We start from the raw sequence: 18,007 nt of genomic DNA on the forward strand, positions 1-18,007 counted from the left end.
GTGTGTGATGTCCTTAGGTTACATAGGTTTAAGTAGTTCTAAGTCTAGGGGAATGTTGACCTCAGATGTTAAGTGTCATAGTGCTTACAGTCATTCCATTCTCCGCAGAATCTGCGAAGATAGTAATATACGGGGAACACAGACTAGAAGAAGAGACAGGACGATAGGACATTTCTTAAGACATCAGGAAATAACTGTGAATCGAAAAAATCCGCTATCTGAAAAAAATTATTATTTCTAAAAAGGAAAACACTACCAGGTTTCAGAACTTACGTCCATCTTCAGGCGCATATGAAAATGTGAGTCAAAATGGATGCATGACTAATTTTAAAATAGGATAAAAACATAAATGATTTTAACATTTTAACGTTAGTTTTGGATCCTTTTCGGACTCACATTTTATTATGCCCCTGACGATGGGACATACGTTCTGAAACCGGATAGTGCTTTTCTTTTAGAGATAAATAATTTTTACAGCTACAGCGGATTTTATCATTGACAATGAATAATAGTTGTGGATGTCCTGTGAAGAGAAATGTGTATCAGGATAAACTTTGGCGGTACTGGAGGGTGCTGTAGAGAGCAAAAACTATTGAGGAAGACATATTTAGATACATCTAGAAAATAATTGAGGACGTAGGTTGCCAGTGCTTCTCTCTGATGAAAATGTTGGCACAGGAAAGGAAGTACTGGCAGGCACTATACAAACACTCAAAAGTCTGATGACTCAAAAAAGTCGATCACCCTGTCAAACTATCAAAGGGCACAGGCGCTCGTCTGGAATAGGTTATTCCTATACATGAAGTTATATACCTGATTTCGATAAAGAATGGCGTTTATTGTTCAACAGTTGACATAATAGACGTAATCACTGGGGGCTATTTTTGATCATCAATCGTGCACCCGTTTCAATGACCTATGATGGCGCAATTTCCGTCATCGCAATTGACGCATGAATAAGGGTAACATCGTGTAGGTTCTGGTCGTGTAGGTTCTGGTCAGTAGATTACATGCCCGGTAACTAACTTCAACAGCAGTGATCAGGACACTGGATAACGACATTAAGAAGCATTTCTGCCTCTCTTGTTATTGTATGCTGCGGCCGGTTGCGTTAGTCTGTGACATTTACCCGACTTCAGGCATGTAGGCGTATGTACAGTAACTTTTAAGGAAAGTAAATTGTAGCCACATATCGAATGACATAACTTCCAAGCTAATAACGAATGTAGTCACTTTTAAGTAGAATTAATTTACGAACCAGCAGTTTGCGTTGCACAGAAGTTGCTAAACTTAGAATATCATTCACGCATTTGCTCATTTAACAATAGAAACTTTAATAACAAAAAAATTGATAGTTTGTTTTTCTGGTGTCCTCTACAAGCCATTTCTTTGATTAGATCATGATATTATCTTAGTAATCCTTACCTTTCCTGGAATTAATGATAGTATTAAAAGCTTTGGTTTGAACTATAATCAACAAAAAGATTGTAGAATGCGGTTCTCGATAATTCGAACGAAGTTATAAAGGGATGAAATTTGTCTCGAGGAAAAAATGTGTATTCCACAGTGTTCCAGGCTAGCTTCTAATCTTTAGAAATGTAAGAAGCGTGTTGGTTGTTAGCGTAGTTTTTCAGATAACCATTACACTTTTTCTACGTTCTGTATTCTGTACATTCAAAGTACATTCACTTCCGAACAAATATTATATTATTATCTATAATGTATTAACATGCCCTGTGAAGGAGGCAGAACGTTTAAGATTGTGTAATATGCACGTTACGACAATATCAAGCAGAAGGAGCAGGTTATGTAGTTTCCCTGAATGAGAACTTCATCATCTTTTGCTCTTCACACAGCTACAAGTTCCGCAAGTTAAAAAATATTTCATTTTTGCACTCTTACATTTTTTATCGTTCAGTGTTTTCAAATACTTCCTCACTATTAGGGCGAGAACATTCAGTTTACAAAAGAGTATTGTGATAATATGTAGTCTTCACCTTACGTGGTCCTCTTCAAGAAAGTAGGATTTTGGACCACACTGCCTGAATACGTCCATTAATTACAATTGTCATAATTGATCTATCACACTTCGAAAACACTAAAATTTTCTGCCACTACTACAGCAGAGACAACCTCCCTCACCACCAGCACACAGTAAAACACTAAACTACTGATCATTTCAGCGATAACATAAAACATACATAAAAAAGTATAAGAATTCCATGTAAAGGGAGTAGTTGTTTTAAGATAACTTCTTGAGCTCTACAGACTAATTTTGAATTAAAATCTAGTAATATGTTTTAGATGCATGACAGAGACGTTAACGTCCATCTTTTAAGTATTTCACACCACCATCTTCATCACTGACCATAATATGTTATTTTTTTATCAAATTTAATCTGTACTAGCATTTAATAATAATCTGTAGATGGCTAAATGTAGCACTATACAGAAACATACCATGAACGTGCATTCTGCAATCCGACTCACTCGACATCATTCGAATAGAATTGTTGAAAATGATATGGAAGACAATAAAAGGAATGTAACAAATACTCACAGTCTCTCCATTCTTTTTTGACTTTTCCAGTGTTGTTTCTAGCCACTTCCACTGTCCCTTAGGGTCCTCCTCTGTTTGCGCACCCATGTACAGGTTGGTGTTCAGCAGCACCAACCGCAACTTCTCCTTCTTCATTTCGATAGAGTAGTATCCTCCTTCAAACAAAGGTGAATAATTAATAGAAATTACTAAAGGATGCTCAATATGAGTCAAAATGTTTCATTTGCATTTTATTTATTACACATTCATGGACTGAAAATTATTTTCTAGGAAATTTATTCCAAAAGTAACAACCGGATGTGGCAAATTTCGTTACGTGTGTAACCTATCTACTGAGTCTACATCTTTGAACAGTGAGCACACCGATGTTTCTTGATATACAGATGGGTCATGACAGCTGAGAATCATAGTATTTACTAAGGGGTGAGTAAGTGTTAGTGACAGATAGTCAGCTTGATAAACGCCATGGAGATTAGTCAGAACAGGAAACTAACGGTGCGTTTTGCGCATTTCTTTGGAGATATGGTCCCTTACTACCGAAAAAAAAGGGGAACATACGATGTGTGAACAAGTCATCAAGCCCATGTGGAAGTACCTACCATTCGTCTGAATACATCCCGGTTTTCGACTCACATGTACAGTGGTAATGAAGCGGACCATAATACACACCTAGAAATTTAAATAAGAACACCGTGAATTCATTGTCCCAGGAAGGGGAAACTTTATTGACACATTCCTGGGGTCAGATACATCACATGATCACACTGACAGAACCACAGGCACATAGACACAGGCAACAGAGCATGCACAATGTCGGCAATAGTACAGTGTATATCCACCTTTCGCAGCAATGCAGGCTGCTATTCTCCCATGGAGACGATCGTAGAGATGCTGGATGTAGTCCTGTGGAACGGCTTGCCATGCCATTTCCACCTGGCGCGTCAGTTGGACCAGCGTTCGTGCTGGACGTGCAGACCGCGTGAGACGACGCTTCATCCAGTCCCAAACATGCTCAATGGGGGACAGATCCGGAGATCTTGCTGGCCAGGGTAGTTGACTTACACGTTCTAGAGCACGTTGGGTGGCACGCGATACATGCGGACGTGCATTGACCTGTTGGAACAGCAAGTTCCCTTGCTGGTCTAGGAATGGTAGAACGATGGGTTCGATGACGGTTTGGATGTACCGTGCACTATTTAGTGTCCCCTCGACGATCACCAGAGGTGTACGGCCAGTGTAGGAGATCGCTCCCCACACCATGACGCCGGGTGTTGGCCGTGTGTGCCTCGGTCGTATGCAGTCCTGATTGTGGCGCTCACCTGCACGGCGCCAAACACGCATACGACCATCATTGGCACCAAAGCAGAAGCGACTCTCGTCGCTGAAGACGACACGTCTCCATTCGTCCCTCCATTCACGCCTGTCGCGACACCACTGGAGGCGGGCTGCACGATGTTGGGGCGTGAGCGGAAGACGGCCTAACGGTGTGCGGGACCGTAGCCCAGCTTCATGGAGACGGTTGCGAATGGTCCTCGCCGATACCCCAGGAGCAACAGTGTCCCTAATTTGCTGGAAAGTGGCGGTGCGGTCCCCTACGGCACTGCGTAGGATCCTACGGTCTTGGCGTGCATCCGTGCGTCGCTGCGGTCCGGTCCCAGGTCGACGGGCACGTGCACCTTCCGCCGACCACTGGCGACAACATCGATGTACTGTGGAGACCTCACGCCGCACGTGTTGAGCAATTCGGCGGTACGTCCACCCGGCCTCCCGCATGCCCACTATACGCCCTCGCTCAAAGTCCGTCAACTGCACATACGGTTCACGTCGACGCTGTCGCGGCATGCTACCAGTGTTAAAGACTGCGATGGAGCTCCGTATGCCACGGCAAACTGGCTGACACTGACGGCGGCGGTGCACAAATGCTGCGCAACTAGCGCCATTCGACGGCCAACACCGCGGTTCCTGGTGTGTCCGCTGTGCCGTGCGTGAGATCATTGCTTGTGCAGCCCTCTCGCAGTGTCCGGAGCAAGTATGGTGGGTCTGACAATTCGATGTCAATGTGTTCTTTTTTCCATTACCAGGAGTGTATATCGTGATTCACGAGTGCGGCAACCACTACCCTTGTTCAGCGCACCCACTTCGTGAACTTGGACTCTGCGGGTACTCGTGAAACAGTGGCTTCTCTGGTATTGCAGCTGTCCCATTAGCTCCCTTCAACACTGAACTAGCACGTAGCCTACTACACTGCAATCCGTTCAGCCTTTGCATGACGGTTCGTAGTACGAACTGATTTCTCTGACTCGAGTCGTGCCAAAATCTGCTGTGGGAAATTGATGGAGAATCCTTACAATGATTTCGAACATTACACGTCGTTACTGTTATCAGACTTGAGATTTGGTTGACACGAATCCCAATTCCTGTAGTCTGTGGCTATCCTCTTTACAACACAGCTGCTGCTTCGCACATATTCAGCTAGGCCTGTCCCTGAAATCCTTCCTGCAATTATCCTTTCAGCTACATGGTTCAGCAACGAATCGCATCTCAACATGCGACAAACCATTGTATCTCTTCCAACAGAATGTTCTTTATTAATTTTTTATCGTTTAATCATTTCCAGGCCTTTTTATTTCTTATCTGATCAGTTCATGTGATCTTCAACGGTCTCTTCTAAAACCACATTCTAAAGCCACAATATTGTTATTTTCGCTCACCAGCCAAGACAATGTGACCACCTGATTAACAACTTGTTGGTCCATCTGTGAAACGGAATATAGCAGCTATTCTAAGCGGCATTGATCGGACAAGTATGTGTTATGTTTCAGGAGGTACTGTGGTCAAACAATTCCTGTAAATTACGGACGTCTGACAGCCTCTCAGATATGATCCTTCGGGTTCAGGTCAGGGGGATTTGGTCTACTAGGTTACGTAAAGTCAATTTCATGCTCTTCTAACGACTGTGGCACGATTCTGACCTTGTGACCTCGTCTTCCTGGAGGAAATTTCTCGAACGAATGTAGATGGGCCGCATGTTAGTCCACTTAATCGACAGCTGTCATGGAGCCTTTGATTACTGCCTCAGGGCCCATGGAAGCCTTCATGAATGTTCCTCATTGCATGATCCTCCCACTACCAGCCTGCAACCGTGGCGCTGCGAATGTTTCGAAAAGCAGTTCGTCTACATGAGAATGTATCCGGGCACGACTGCTGACTGGTGTAACAATAATCCTGATTGTTCGGACCAGATGAGACTTTTCCATTGATCCACGAATCAATCTCGATAACTTAACGGCCACTGTAATCAGGCGTAGAAAAGTAGGTGGATTTACCTTTTTGTTTCCTGTATAGTCTGTAGAATAATGGTTCATTCGTCTTTGCTCTGCTTGTATAGGGTGATCATCAATAAAAGCGACAAACTGTAGGGACTGATTTCTGATTTTAATTGGAGGAAAAAGGGACCAATGAACATGTCTCCGGAAATGCATCGTTGCCACGGTGGAGGGCGCTGATGAATGACAGTTCGCCTGATCAAGTACCGTCGGTTCCTTGGATGTTGCAGGCTGTGAGATTGACGCAGCGTGCTGTAGGCAGCAGAATGGTCTGGTGTTCATGTCGGGAACGAGCCGAAATACTGTTTGTGTACGGCCAAGCACATGGATATGTTCGAGAGGCAGCGTGGCTGTACCAAAAGAAGTGTCCTCACAGACACATGCCACATTACACATTTCAAGCTCTTTTTGGGCTTCTGTGTGATCAGCGATCCTTTTAAACACAATCATATAGAGGGAAGCGGGTGACTGTGCGCGCACCAGTTTGACGGACCGGATCTTACAGGCTATTGAGGTGGACTGTAGTAGAAGCTCCAAGCAAGTGGCCCTCCAACATCGCATAAGACAAAAGTACGATTACTTCAATCCTGCATGACAACCGCTACTACCCCTCTCGACTGCAATCCCACGGAGTCAAATTTGAACGTCTGCCGTGACGTGAATGCGAAGCTGATTTCCAGGACGTTTTTTCGTCGTTGCACGCACACGGTCCATTTCAGGACACATGTTCGTAAGTCCTTTTTCCCTACAATGCAAGCGAGGAATCTGTCGCAGCAGTTTGTCGGTTTTATTTATCAGTAGCCCGAAACACTGCCAAGCGGCAGCGAATGTAACGAGTAGCAATGGTTATAATGTTTTGGCTGATGAGTGTGTTTTTCCTGTTTCGCAAGTTTTACGTCTTCAACAGGTGGGGAACTTTTCCTACCATTTACTATGAAACTCATCATGTAGCACCTTAATCCAAATTGTTTTATTCTAATCCAAAATAGCATCGACCCACCCTTGTCGTCCACATAGCCACGGCTTTCATGTGTAATCCAGTTCCACACTGGCGTGGTCCGATCGAACCCTGACACTTAATTCACATATGTCGTTATTATCCAACCGGTGATAACTATAGAGGTGGTGGTGTATAATTTCTGCTAATTAGTTTGTGCTCTTGTGTCTGCTGGTAAATACCCAGTCCTTCTGCAGTGTCTTACGAAATGTACCTGCATTTGACAGTATTGACAAGTATCCGTCCACGGAATTTGTACAGTTTCGTCTTCCGGCAAGGGCTAAGAGAACTGAAAAGCCTGCGAATTTGCAGATTGATCTCACATTCATCTGTACCAATAAAAAGACTGCAATGCACCTAACACCTATAATGTATCGTACGGGAGTGACAGTAAACCATATCAATACTTTATCTCAGAAAAACCATAGAAGATTCTTGCTCCAAGTACTCAAGTCAGAGTATTGCCCTAATGATTTTTAAGTGGTTTCTTTAAAAAAAAAAGCAGAATGAAACGTATGTTTAAAAAACTATCCTGGAAAATAGCCATGTCTATAAATGGAAAAGCGAGAAGTGAAACCAAAAGCAAGCCTTCGGTAATGTGACACTTACGATCATCAGTAGACACTACTTAAGGTTTGAAAACATTAAATAAAGCAGAAAAGGATATAGTAAGGCGGAAAAGAAGAAAGAAAAAGTCCCAGCCCAGAAAAGGACGCAAAAGGCCTAGATGACATAACAGTAAAATAACTCACAGCAGCTTTGAGAACCACAAAAAAATATTGTAAAGCGACGAGTTTGAATTGAATTAACACACAGTTAATTAATTATGATGCACTGTCACTACATTTAAAATCTATTTTAACATGTGCTGGAAGAACGATTTTTTGTCAGTCTGTGCTTTGTTCTGCGTTGTTACGCGTGTTAAATATTAATGTGCTTGCTGACAAGAAATTGTCTCAACCTGCTACATTTCATGTGACAGCGGTAGATAATGGACAAATTACGGGAGACTGTTCCTATCAGTCAGATGTCACCCATTTGTATCTCTACCACGACGAGTTAAGTAATTAATAGACAAAACGAGCACAGAAATCGATCATGCCAGTTTCTCGTTCAGGTGTGTCAAATGGCATAAAATAGAATTTGGTCATCAAATGGCGCCGGTGCGGGGAATTTGGCGTACCTGCAGCGAAAGTGTTCCCCGCCTCCGGCGGCAACCAGGTTCTCCACAGCTCGAAGAGGTCCGAGTAGCGCTGCGGCCCGTCGTCGTGGCCCAGCACAGGGAACACGAACTGGCTGCTGAAGAAGGTCTTCATGAGGGCCGTGATGTTGGACAGGGCCGCCCACTGCAGCTCAGGGGACGCCGCCACATCGCGGGACGTCACATCGCTGCAACACGCACCGCACCGTACCGGGTCAGGAACCACGACAAGTAGCCGAAAATCAAATGTCAACGGCGTCACGTGTTTTGATTTACGAGCCTGCAGGCTCACACTTGGTGAGATGCTTCTTCTCAAGATCATTGCGAGTTTGTTTAATATAGTTTTCCATCTTACACTACTGGCCATTAAAATTGCTACACCAAGATTACTACGCAGAACAACCACCTCAGGCCATAATAACGGCCTTGATACTCCTGGGCATCGAATCAAACAGAGCTTGGATGGCGTGTACAGGTACAGCTGCCCATGCAGCTTCAACACGATACCACAGTTTATCAAGAGAAGTGACTGGCGTATTGTGACTAGCCAGTTGCTCGGCCTCCATTGACCAGACGTTTTCAATTGGTGAGAGATCTGGAGATTATGCTGGCCAGGGCAGTAGTCGAACATTTTCTGGATCCAGAAAGGCCCGTTCAGGACCTACAAGATGCGGTCGTGCATTATCCTGCTGAAATGTAGGGTTTCGCAGGGAGGGGTAGAGCCACGGGTCGTATCTCACCTGAAATGTAAAGTCCACTGTTCAAAGTGCGGTCAATGCGAACAAGAGGTGACCGAGACGTGTGACCAATGGAACCCCGTACCATCACGCCGGGTGATACGCCAGTATGGCCATGACGAATACACCCTTCCAATGTGCGTTCACTGCGATGTCGCCAAACACGGATGCGACCATCATGATGCTGTAAGCAGAACCTGGATTCATCCGAAAAAATTACGTTCTGTCATTCGTGCACCCAGGTTCATCGTTGAGTACACCATCGCAGGCGCTCCTGTCTGTGATGCAGCGTCAAGTGTAACCGCAGCCATGGTCTCCGAGGTGATAGTCCATGCTGCTGGTAACGTCGTCGAACTGTTCGTGTAGATGGTCATTGCCTTGAAACGCCCCATCTGTTGACTCATGGATCGAGACGTGGCTGCACGATCCCTTACAGCCATGCGGATAAGATGCCTGTCATCTCGAGTGCTAGTGATACGAGGCCGTTGGGATCCAGCACGGCGTTCCGTGTTACCCTCCTGAACCCAGCGATTCTATATTCTGCTAAGTCACTGGATCTGGACCAACGCGAGCAGCGATGTAGCGATACGATAAACCGCAATCGCTATAGGCTACAATCCGACCTTTATCAAAGTCGGAAACGTGATGGTACGCATTTCTCCTCCTTACACGAGGCCGGTCAACTGCTGTTTGTGTATGAGAAATCGTTTAGAAACTTTCCTCATGTCAGCACGCTCAAACGGGAAAGACGGGCGAAGTGTGACGTGTGTAGCGCTGGCGATTGGTGTTGTTCACAGCATGGTTTCTCCTGATTGGAGACGGTTCCGAACAACATTCTCTGGTGCCCGAAGGGGAGGAGGTGGCTGCTCACAGTGACCTGCAGCAGCAAATGACTGCTGCATTGTGCAGCAAGTAAGAAGGAACCTAGGTGAAACAGCAGATGCAATTGGAACAAAATTAAGCAATACAAGGCACGGAATCTCATGCTACACTGTGGCACGTCAACTGCATTGGGCGTGGTCTCTTTGCCTGACAACCAGAACGTGGCGTTCCGGTGACACCCGTGCATCAATGACACCGTACGTGTTGGTGTTAAGTGCATAGGGACTGAAGCAACAAGGAGCGTGCTCGCATGCTTATCTCGAATGAGAACAGATTTAGTCCGTGATTCTTAACGTACACTCATGCGGCGAGAGATGGAAACACGTAACGCACCGACGATATTGTCGAATATCGTCTTGGTGGTCAATGTTTTTTTGTCATTTATGGTTATAAAAAATGGCTCTGAGCACTATGGGACTCTACTGTTGTGGTCATCAGTCCCCTAGAACTTGGAACTACTTAAACCTAACTAACCTAAGGACATCACACACATCCATGCCCGAGGCAGGATTCGAACCTGCGACCGTAGCAGTCCTGCGGTTCCGGACTGCGCGCCAGGAACTTATGGTTACAGGCTCTCGTTTTATACAGTGTTGTATCTTCAAAATACAATGACCTTCAACGTGCAAGGGTGTCTGAAGGAACGGAAACTGTCAATAACGAATACAGCTCTGGGAAACATTGCGAAATATGTAAACTGAAGGTGGAGAAGGGAAAAAAGGAAAGGTAAGGTAGGGGATCACTGTTGACAGCCGCATCGGGACATTACGCGAGATCTTCGGCGACGAGTGAAAATATATAGCAGACCGGGACTCGGACCCGGGATCTCCCGCTTACTAGGCAGGGACGTTAACAACTGCACCATCCGGGATGCAGCGTTATCACAAGTGCTCGGACTACCTAGGCACGCCTCAAGGCCGATCCACACTCCTATCGAGCGCCACCTACCGGCTGTCCCCGTCCATTCCTTCCACGTCCGCTCTCTGAGATTGCCACAGGAGATCGGACGTATCTGTGAGTCCACCCAACAAGGCCAATCACATTATATGAGTGGGTGCTGTCTGTAGTTTCAGACATGTCCCAAAGAACAGACACCATGCATTCATATGAGTACGTTGTGAAACACTTCCACATTCTGTGACTAGGCACTGACGTCAGCTGTTCGCGATACAGGAAATATTGTGTCGGATCGGATTTTTCTGCTTCGCCCTGTGACGGTACGTGCCATAAATGGCCATTTATTTAAAAAAAAATGTTTTTTGCTTGCATCACGTGCGAATTACAAATTATTTCAAGACAGTGTGCGCGATTTATAAGAAAGATCAAGAAAGCTAATTAATATCACGAAAAATTATAAACATCGATGTGATATAAAGAATAAGAACATTCTTTTTATCTGTGTACATGACCAGAGACTATTGCTTTATTGGAAGCACTCCTGTTTTTGTTTCGTCTAGAGGTAGGTCGCCATTGTAGCGCTGGATAATGTTTAATATAAGTTTGGTTGTAATTTAGTGAAATATAATTGTTATTAGAAAGTGTGTATTATTGACTTAGTTGTTACCTCTCATAATCGAAACCATTGATTATAATTACCAACATTTTTACAGAACTTCGTAGTGCAGGGAGTTCATCTCCCCTAGCAGGATTTAGTCGGCCATAACTCAGAATGTAGTATTTAATTAAAATTTGATGTCATAATATTAAATGTAAATGTAAGTGGTTTCTGTACCTTGATCTTACAATAGTCTCAAAGTTTACACCGTAAGAATAGTGTTCGTTTATTAATATTTAGAATACTGAAGGAGTTCAGTATGTTTTGAGTTTGGCCGCCTAACGGCAGATTAGATTCTCTCCAGTTTTGCCTTGCAAATAATGAACAAGAAAGATTGAAAACCTTTTTATGCAATAGGCTCTGCAATATCTCAGTTAATCTTCATGTAATTTGGGACATAAATAACCAGTAGCCCCTGAGACCCATACTAATAATTACAGTTTATGGCCGGCCGAGGTGGCCGTGCGGTTCTAGGCGCCACAGATTGGAACCGCGTGACCGGTACGGTCGCAGATTCGAATCCTGCCTCGGGCATGCATGTGTGTGATATCCTTAGGTTGGTTAGGTTTAAGTAGTTCTAAGTTATAGGGGACTGATGATCTAAGAAGTTAAGTCCCACAATGCTCAGAGCCATTTGAAGCCATTACAGTTTGCGTAAGAATACGCATATGTTCTTTTCTAGACAGCAGCGTTCACGCAAACTATTTATTAGAAGGCGGTGAGTCGCGCGTCGAGCTTAAAAAAATGTTATATCGTACGTACTTCGGAGCTTCCCATGTCCGTACGAGTGTTATCGCGGTATCAGTTAATTAGAAGTCTCATGCTAGCCCACAATATTTAAAGCCACCCCTACCAATATCATAAAATATATAACTATAAAAATAAAAACATATAATTATCCCGAGCTAAGTGCCCATCCACATCCATATACATGATATCCCGAGCGGATGCCTTAACTACCTCGATTACCCAAGAGCGCCTACAGAACCGAATGGAACTAGCATATGTCACATAGTCAAAACGCTTACGCTTGCACAATTCGTTATCCCCGCACTACGAAAGACATATATCGTGATTTTTGCTCGTCGAATATGGGAACATCATTGATGATTCTAACGTCTGTTTATACAGTGTCTGTATCTTCAGAGTACAGTGTCCTTCAGACACGCACAATGCGTGACCACACAGAACAGGAACTCTTGAACAACATGATATTCTGCGAGTGAATTGGCCTGCCAGTTGCCGCACTTAAATCCCATCCACCACGTGTGAGAAGCATTAGGCAACCGTTTTCCAGTACGTTCACATGCACCAGCGACCACCAAGCAGTTGTCAACCACGCTGGTGGAAGCATGGAACGCCCTGTCGCAAGAGCTCTGTACCAACCTTGTGGCCGAAATGGGAGTACGTTGCAGAGGATGCGCAGCCGTTCGTAGTGATCAGAAACCTTATTAAAATCCATGTCCCGCCTTCTGTAATGTCCAGGACATCGTGAAACATCGCGCTGACTTCAGTGTAATTATTGTGTTTGAATGACTGTATCCCGTATACTCACGTCACTGTGTGTTCCTTTCACTTACCTATTGTACTGTATTGTACTACTTCAGTTCTTTCTGTAAGTGGTCCAGTTCCCATGGAGCTATGTTACTTGGCACACACACATCAGGTGAAGTTAACTTCTTCCTCGAGTGTTTCACACCACTGTATGACTACAGCTTGGGTTTCAGAGAAATGAAGAAACAAATGAGACAAATACGACGGCACCACTTTTCTTAGAAGAAAGGTCAAAAAAGGCAAACTCATATATATAGCAGTGATAGAACTGAGGAAAACCTTTGGCGTTGTTAACGGGATTATACCTTTTGAAATGTTGGAGGTAGCAGGGATAAATTACAGGGTGTGAAACGTTATCTCGCCTTGTACGGATACCAGACTCCAGTTACAAGATTTGAAGTTGTAACACCATAGCTCTACTGCTCCACTGATTTATTTTGCCTTTTGTTTTATTTAATGTTATGTAGTTGAGTTTCTGTAAATTTTGTTCGATTGAATCCATACCATGAGAGTGTTTTTTCTTTTCTCTGTTAAAAGCTTTGATGTCTTTTAGAATGTGGGAAGTGCAACCTATGTAATATATACGATATGAGCAATGTCTCACTTAATGTCTTATGTTATCTTCGAGATTGAATAATTTTGTTTAAATAATTTTTTTGTATAAGTACCAATATGTGCAAATGTTCTGTTTTAATTAATATGTTTGTCTGTTATTCCGTAATTGGTGATCCTCACTTATTGTTCTTAGTTATTTTGTATGTAAAAGGTGTTGGAAGCAGGCAGCGCGCGCAAATTGTGGTTGGCCTAGGTAGAAAAGGTGGAAATGGGAGTCAGTCGGGGACGAGCTACTAAAGTATAAACTGCTCAAGTAAAAGTTGTGTGTTGTTCTGGTTCCGAGAGAGGCTTTTCCTGACGGTTTCCAGTGCCTCGGATGGATGGATAAGTAGCTGGAACTATTCTGGTATCTGTCGTCGCCCCCAAGAAATGACATAGTCCACCAATTCTACTTGCAGATCAACCTACCACCACACCACACTGCGCAATCACTGTAATGGGACACTATACTAAAGTACAGTGATGGATCAGCTCATAGGATGTTGCAGTGTATCCAAATATAAGGTACGATTTGACTGAACTCTTGTACCTACCGTGTTTTATCCTCAGTCACACATCCACTTAGGGTCCCTCCCACGCTATAGTGTTTATCCAGTGTCCTTTATTGGAGGCATATTAAAATTAATATAGCATTAGAGTGTGCTAAAATTAATATTGTTTGCTGAAAGGATCTTACAAATATCTCAAATTTGTGTTTAACTGCAGTAAAAGTTCAGAACTGCAACTGTTGAGAGTCATATGTTCATGCTTGCTAACTACTTGTATCTCTAGTGTATTGAAAGTGTGTTTAGTTTGCTCTTCTATAGTGGTTAAGATTAAGGGGCCCCCTCCTTTGAATGTAGTTCAAATGCATAATGTTACTTAATTACAGAAAGTCTTAATTACTCTTGCTTTTCAATTCAAATTCTGTACAATATTGGGTTCCTCTTGTGTATTGATAGTGCATATTAATAATGCAATAGCATCCAAGTTTTATCCTTTATGCTTAGAATTAATAGAAAGACCACTATCTATGAAAACAGTAACTTCTTTTATTCAAAATTCAGTGAGAAATTTTTTGTTAGTGAAATACATTTAACTGTCATTCTAAATAGAAAAGTATTTAGCTGAGAGACAGACTTAACCTATGACCAGTTCATAATATTGCTGTGAAACACATTTAGAACTTTTTTCTCAGATAGGAAAATGTTTGAAAAGTAAAACTTAACCTATGCCTATTTTATGACTCTACAGTGAATATTGATTATAATATTATTGAGACCATTCAGTTTGATCAAGCCCTGAAGGTGAAAGTATATGTCATTTTCTTTTGGCATTACGCAAATAGCCATGATCTCTTGTAACTGTAAGCACTTTCTTTCACGTGAACATATACAGGTGCCAGAGTTCGTTGCTCTTTTGGCATTACGCAAATAGCCATGATCTCTTGTAACTGTAAGCACTTTCTTTCACGTGAACATATACAGGTGCCAGAGTTCGTTGCACTCTCGTGTGGCAAAGTATAGGCTGTGTTTGTCAGTTAAAGTTACTTATACTTATCTTCTTGAACAAGAATGTCAATCTTCTCTTGCCTAATTAGGTTGGCGACCGTTTTCTTTATTCTTTGAACAGTGTAGATAGGTATAGTATTGCTTGGTATTGTTTAAATATTTAAGTAATTTTGACTTTCACTTCCGATAAGCCACCTCCGTTAGGTACTACACGGTCAGTATAACGAAATTGCTCTCAGAGGGTAACACTGCTCTGCTTCTTTATACTATAATTGCTTGAATAAAAATAATTTCACTATACGAATTGCCGCCAGCTTTAAGGTTATAGTATAACAGAAGCGGACAGAAGTGTTATAAAGTGCTTGAAAGGATGTGAGGTGGGACTATCCGACATTATTCAGTCCCTGCATTCTGCAATCAGTTAAGAAAAAGAAGAAAAATTTTGAAAGGGAAGAAAAATTTGAAGTAGGGATGTTTCCCGGTGACATGCAATTCTGTGACGCACGGCAAAGGACTTCCAATGGCAATTGAACAAAATGGATAGTGTATTGAAAAGAGTCTGTAAGATGATCACGTCTTAAGAAAAGTAGGGATAGCGGAAGTTAGTTGGATTAAATCTGGCGATGTTATTCGAATTATATCGGTAAATTACACACTATTAGTTATAGACGAGTTTTATTATTTAGGCTGTGAACAACTGACGATGGCAGAAACAAAATACAGACTGGAAAAAACAAGGAAAACGTTGCTGGAAAAGAGAAACTTGTTAACATCGAACAAAACAGTAAGTGTTGGGTAAACTGCTCTAAAGGTATTTGTTTGCTGTGTAGCCTTATACGAGAATATAATGTGGATGATAAGGCAGGTCTGAGAAGGAGAGAATAAAAGCTTTTGGAAGGTGAAGCTGTAGAATTATATTTATTATTAGATGAGTAGATCGTGGCGGCTCTGTAACGGTATGGGGTGTGTGCTGTTTGAGTGATAATGGATCCCTGATACATTCAGGTACCACTCTGGCAGGTCACATGTATGTAAGCATCCTGTCTGATCACCTGCATCCATTCATGTCCATTGGACATTCCAACGGACTTGGTCAATTCAAGCAGGACAGTGCGACACCCCACAATTCCAGAATTGCTACAGAGTAGCTTCAGTAACACTCCTCTGAGTTTAAACACTTCCGACGGCCACCAAACTCCCCGGACATGAACATTGTTGAGCATATCTGGGATGCTTTGCAACGTGCTGTTCAGAAGAGATCTCCACCCCCTCGTACTCTTACGGATTTGTGGACAGCTCTGCAAGATTTATGGTGCCAGTTCCCTCCAGAACTACTTCTGACAGTCGAAACGATGTCACGTCGTGTTGTAACACTTTTAGCTTGCGCCGTACACGATATTAGACAGCTGTAACAGTTTCCTTAGCTCTTCAGGGTACTATACACCAGTGCCTGGTTTTTAAGGGAGTACTCTGCGATATCCTTCGCACATTGCAGAGTCATCTCTACAGTGTGCTTCAGACTTTGCAGAGTACATCGTACAAACACAGACACTACAGTATTTTACAGCAATGCACGATGTATTAATAAGCAGAAGGACCTGTTATTTTAAGATCACACTGTTACAGAACTATCAATGAAAGCAGTCACACTCCACAAATATTCAGGATTACTTGTACAGACCGGTTCATACATAAGGCAGGTAAGGCAGATGCTAGACAGAAACTGATTGACTGTGGAAGTGTAGTCCACCCACGGGGGACGTATCTCACAAATCCCTCCTTTGAACACTTTCTGAATGTAGCTCTTCAGTCAGGTATCCGTACCAGACAAAACTGACGGAGGATGTACAGAGGGTACAAAGAAGCACAGAACGTTTCGTTATGGGCTGATATTGTAGGAATAGAAGCGTCGCTGAGATGCTCAGCCGACGTCAGAGGCATTAGCTGCTAGAGAGGAGTTAAGCATCGCGATGCGATTTACCTTGAAGTTCAGAGGCCACACGTTTGAGAAGTATCAATCGATAAATCGCTACCTATTACGTGTAACTCGCCAAACGTTTTTGAGGGTAATGTTAGGGAAATTCGAGTTCACATGGAGGCTTAACTACCTTTATTCCTCCGAAACATTTCCGACCTGAACACCAAAGAGGAGAGAGGAGGAACGAGCAGTGGTAAACGAATTACGCTTCGCAACATATCGTAAGGGTTCTACCAAATTACAGATGTAGCAGATAAAGATCGTCGAGAAAATTATGAACTATGTACATACAGAGCAATTTTAATCGTCATACCTTAATGGTGGCCCATATCTTTTCAAACTGTCAGAAAAAGGACCCATACAAAAATAAACATTCTTGATGCTCTGCAACAGCTCCTCGTTGCGCTACCTGTCTACTAGAGTTCGGAAAAGCTTGTCGAAGGATATGTAAACATATTTCAGACTAATTAATATACCATCTTACCAGGAGAGTTTATAACTTATTATCCTCTTAACAATAAAGGTTTTGTACTTACCTCAACATTTTAATTCGTTAGTTACCTTCCCGATATTCTGGTTTGTTTAGTGGTATTTTAACTAAAAACCGTTAGTTATTCTCTTTTTCTCAATTCAGTACATTTGAGATGCATTATAGGTTACACTTGATTGTAGGTACTGGTTGGCAAGTTTCTATGTTGCGTAGCCTAATATGTAAACAAGCCGGAAATCATAATCACCGAATATGGAAAACAAACAAGACGGTAAAGATTAAAACGATGTGCTAAAAGTATACTTGTTTAATTTTGAGAAGATACTTGAAACTATTATTATCACTTCTGAAAACTTTTTGAATTATAGTTTTAAAGTAATAGTAGAGTAAATTATAGATTGTATTAGTCATATATGACTTTTTTTGCATATATAACGCAATGTGCATTAGCGTTGTGGGACTTGCGTCACTCATCGTCTTTGTCTAACTTTGTAACGCGTATTGCTTCGGTTGTGTTCTTTAACTCCTGTTCCATGTTATCAGTTCTGTGGTTTACTGTGTTGGTAATTGTTGGCAGCCCAAGTGTAGAGATGAAGCGTCTAGAACCTCTTGGCCACAGCGG

General features: G+C 42.7%; 1 protein-coding gene across 2 annotated transcripts in view; it reads right to left on the reverse strand.

Moving 5' to 3' along the window:
- LOC126354481 (acid sphingomyelinase-like phosphodiesterase 3a) overlaps nt 1-18,007 on the reverse strand; it is a 1,087,830-nt gene that overhangs the window by 16,650 nt on the left and 1,053,173 nt on the right. For both annotated transcript variants that reach the window (XM_050004208.1, XM_050004201.1), the window contains exons 6-7: nt 8,067-8,272; nt 2,561-2,715 (exon numbers count right to left, since the gene is read on the reverse strand). In XM_050004208.1, the coding sequence (XP_049860165.1) occupies nt 2,561-2,715; nt 8,067-8,272 (361 nt within the window). The remainder of the gene's footprint in view (nt 1-2,560; nt 2,716-8,066; nt 8,273-18,007) is intronic.

Source organism: Schistocerca gregaria, chromosome 1, assembly GCF_023897955.1.
Source record: "Schistocerca gregaria isolate iqSchGreg1 chromosome 1, iqSchGreg1.2, whole genome shotgun sequence".
Classification (NCBI taxonomy): Eukaryota; Metazoa; Arthropoda; class Insecta; order Orthoptera; family Acrididae; genus Schistocerca; species Schistocerca gregaria.